The sequence below is a fragment of the Etheostoma spectabile genome, chromosome 23 (assembly GCF_008692095.1).
Source record: "Etheostoma spectabile isolate EspeVRDwgs_2016 chromosome 23, UIUC_Espe_1.0, whole genome shotgun sequence".
NCBI lineage: Eukaryota > Metazoa > Chordata > Actinopteri > Perciformes > Percidae > Etheostoma > Etheostoma spectabile.
In genome coordinates this window covers 17,359,341-17,363,519 of record NC_045755.1, presented here as the reverse complement: position 1 = coordinate 17,363,519, position 4,179 = coordinate 17,359,341, and the positions used below count along the sequence as shown (strand labels likewise).

The 4,179-nt window shown below is 41.4% G+C and overlaps 1 protein-coding gene across 1 annotated transcript in view; it reads right to left on the bottom strand.

The window, feature by feature from the left end:
• Nucleotides 1–4,179, bottom strand: part of LOC116673340 (histone-lysine N-methyltransferase 2D) — a 59,868-nt gene that overhangs the window by 36,471 nt on the left and 19,218 nt on the right. The window contains exon 6 of the mRNA XM_032505623.1: nucleotides 3,589–3,741. Within this exon, the coding sequence (XP_032361514.1) occupies nucleotides 3,589–3,741 (153 nt within the window). The remainder of the gene's footprint in view (nucleotides 1–3,588; nucleotides 3,742–4,179) is intronic.

Here is a 4,179-nt window from a genome sequence, read left to right as displayed (position 1 = left end):
CCCCCCCCGGAACAACGTACCCTCTTCTCCCCCCTCAGGCTCCAAAGTTCTCATCGTCACACCCAATTAAAAGCAGATCGGTGACAGTGTGGCTCGGTGCCCATGCAAATCCCACGCTGGCTGAGTGTGGAGCTGCCATTCCACTCCAAGGGGATTTCACACAACACGCACTGCTGCAGGTACTCCGTAACACACACACACACACACACACACACACACACACACACACACACACACAAAGTGTTTTCAGTTGGGAAGTAACACGTGTCTGTAGGTGTGCTGACGCTAGGTAAAGTAACCCCTCAGGGGAGGAAAAAGGAACTGTTGCTGATAAATTAAGGAGTCGTTGAGAGGAAATCCCTGGGATAACTCTAGGTGTAACACAATGTGGTGGGACACACTTTCAGTTAGGCCGGGTATTAGTCCAAAGTAGCTACAAGACTGAAAGACATGCAGCAAACACAGTGGCAGATAACAAATGATTAATCTTGTGATTAAGGTGCTGGACACGCTGGTTACCACCCACTCAGAGTCAGAAGAACAGAACACACGCTTCTAATTCAAATGCTTTCTACTTTGGCAGGATGACGTTTGAGAGAAGGGCAACGATTTTAAAACTTTTGAGTTAAATAACTGGAATTTATACAGTAAACTTTAAAACAGGATGCTCATGTGCACCAGAGCTGAGCAATTCAAGTCAGATCTCATGGCCTGACAGTATAACCAAATTATCAAAAATCCAATGCAAATATTTCACGTCTTTGAATGCTGAACATTTCAGCGACTCAGCACTTGTGTAAAACGGCCTCTTCTGCCCAGCATTTTCCACAACAGAGCGGTCTGAGCAGTCTCACTTTCAGCTCTGATCACGAGGGTCACCAACTGAGTCTAATCCACTCCTGCTCGTCTCGATCATAATGTTGAAGCATCATGTTGCTGCCAGTATTCTCTCACATTTTGGGTAATTTTGGACAGGGGCCTATATGACCTGGGGTCTCTTTCAGGCACCTGGATATCTATTTTCAGACAATAAATGTATGTTTGGTTATATTTTCCCTAGATCTGTTTGCTCAACTGAGCAATTAAACAAATCTGCTGTACATCTGCCATATGTCATCTAGTCAGGAAGATTATTGTTTCTAGAGACAAATAAAAGCTTCTTGCATGCATACATGTGTTGCCTATGTATCTGTATGTCTTGTTTTAGCCACTCTGTTTTTTATTATTGCTTTGTGTGCACTTCAGCAGCTTATACTTTCACTTTTTGCAAGCGAAAACAGGGCCGGGGTCCCCGACATACAATTGAAGATAAAATATTCTTCTTAATTCTGCCACTTTGTGATTGAGCCTGATAACATATCTGTATCTTTCATTAAAAATCCTGCTCAGTGGAGCTTTAAATCAGTCACATTTCTATACAAATGTAAATTGTGCTTCTTGACAGTCTCTGATAAAAATCAGTCTGGAGCATTAGCTCACATTTGGCAGAGCTTTCGGCTTGAGCCCCGAGTTGATTTTATCACGCCGTGGTTGCTATGGCAGCGGTCGCCCTGATCCTTCCACATCCTCGGGGCAAAGGTCTTCAGGGTCAGATGGAGGTTTGGGTCAAGCAAGCAGGTTAAACACCTTGTCGGGGATTAGTGGGCCATGAGGGAGGTGGAGGAAGTCTTCATTGGCTAATGTCTCTCTTAGCTGCTCACTGAACCACCTCCAAGAAACACACATACACACACACCGGGTATCTATCACAAGGCATGCACACACACACACACATAACATTTACTCTGCTTTTGTTGGCCAACATGGGCTGACACAAAGACCTGACACAGTGATTGTTCAGATAAGCGCATCACCGTCTGTAACAAGGCAGAAGTCACAGAGGAAGGACAACATGTCTAATTGAGACATTACTTGGAGCCGAAAGAGATGGAAACAACATAAAAAAACACATTAAGTACAGTGCTCAAGCCAAATATGTAATATGTAATTTAGAGCACATTGATAATGTTAATCTAATAATGAAAATCAGGTTTGATAATCAGTTAATCGTATAAGTCATTGATCAGGCAAGAATTCCAAACATGCTGTTTTTCTATGGTTTATATCATTCTTAATGTGTGTAATACCTTTCACTTTGGGACTGTGGGGCCGACAAAACAAGCTATTTTAAGATGTTACCACTCGGGCTCTTTGAAACTGATTTATTTTCAAACTTTTATAGACAAAACACTTAATAAAATTATGGAAAACAAGAGTCTACAGTCACGCTAGCGGCTCTGTTAGATGCTTATGCTAAATGCTTTGAGCTAAATGCAATAATATTTGTCAGTCTGCAGATTATTACTGATTGTATCTATGTTTTTCACTCACCTTTTTACTAGGGCTGGGACGCTATGCTTAATATGCCGAATCGATTCTTTCACAATACATGGGTACAGATTCGATTTGTGTTGCGTTTTTCATTCATGGCAATTCTAAAAGTTTTGCGATTTGATTGTATTGAGTATTGGGATTTTCTTTTCCTTCTTAAATAAAAACAAAAGTTGAATGATACAATTCTAGAGAAAATATTTCATGAGGTATTTCTAAAAACGAATCATTTTCTAAAAAGAAAGCTCATGTCAGTCAGTCTGACATTTATTTCATTTGTACATAAATCAAGCTTAGCTTTCATGCAGACACGGAAGTCATACGCCCGCTGATTGAATCATCATTTCTATCAGACACACACCAATCACAGCCATTTCCACATCAAGGCGGCCCTTTTAAAAATGACCCCCTCCTCACTGACCCCTGCTACACTGACTGTGCTCCACTCACTGCTACTTTGCCTCCACCTCTCCAGCCTCTACCTTCCTAGCTCCGAGTCCTAAAATGGCTTAAAGTTTAAAATGGTTTTCAATGTCTTTCTTTTGGCTCACTCTTTTATACCCAGGGGGATTTTAGAGTTTTTATTCCCCACCCCTAGTCTTTACTATGTCTTTTATTACCAGCACTTTGGTCAAGTTCTGTTGTTTAAATGTGCTCTATGAATAAACTCAACTTGAAGCTTGATACTAAATCAGGATTCAACTACACTACTAACAAATGGAGTTAATTTGTTAACTTAAGTTCGGGAGCAGGGCCACGCCTAAACCACACCACTAATCACCAGACAAACCAACAGATACCGTACAGCCAGGCTCATGTCTCTAATTGCTTGACCCACCCTCCCTTTCCCTCTCCTTCATCCGTCTTCCCTTCCTGCTGCACTTCTCTGACATGTCTGATCTAGGTACCGTCTGGGGGTCTGTAAACTATTCGGGCGAAAACTGCTTCTGAGACGGAACCCCCACTCTGAGTCTCTTCCACCCGGTCATCACACATCCTCCCAGACCAGCCATCAGACAACATCCACATCAATTTTGCACATTCATAATGTTCATCTGCACATTCATAATGTTCATTAAATCTTTAACTAACACATGGTTGTGGCGTGGTCCATGCTAGTGAAAGCCCAGGTGGTGCTGATGAGAATGTCATTCGTTTTTTAAGGTATTTGGGTATAAACCAAAGTAGTGGACAAATTGTGTGTGTTTGTGTGTCTACCTGTGATGGGTGAAGGGCGACCGGATGAGTCTGATGGCTGGTCCAGAGACGTACAAGACATGGATCGCGGAGCAATGGCCTCCAGTTCGTCAAACACGTGAGAGCGACTGCAGCTGAGCTCTGAGTAGCGTGATGCTGCTGAGCCACAGCGTCCTGCAAACAGCACAGAGCGAGTGTATTGTATTATGATGATAAACACAACAATAATGAGGATTAGATAACTTTAATGATACATGTGGGCACAGTGTGTTGTTTCATTAGAAACTAATAGGATAAAGAAAAGAGGTGTATGAATAAGAATGAAACCACTGGGAAAACTAAATGAGCACACTGCAATAGGGGCAAAATTATCTACATTTAGAATGATTCAATTCGAAGGTAAGAGATCTTTTTTTTTTAATTTTTAGTTAGTCAAATATTCAATCTGTTTTCTTAATGCTGCTCTCAATGACAATGCCAACATGCTGATGTTTGGCAGGTGTAATGTTTACCATGAACATCATCATAGTGTAATTCAATTCAATTCAATTCAATTTTGTTTGTAGTATCAATTCATGACAAGAGTTATCTCGAGACACTTTACAGATAGAG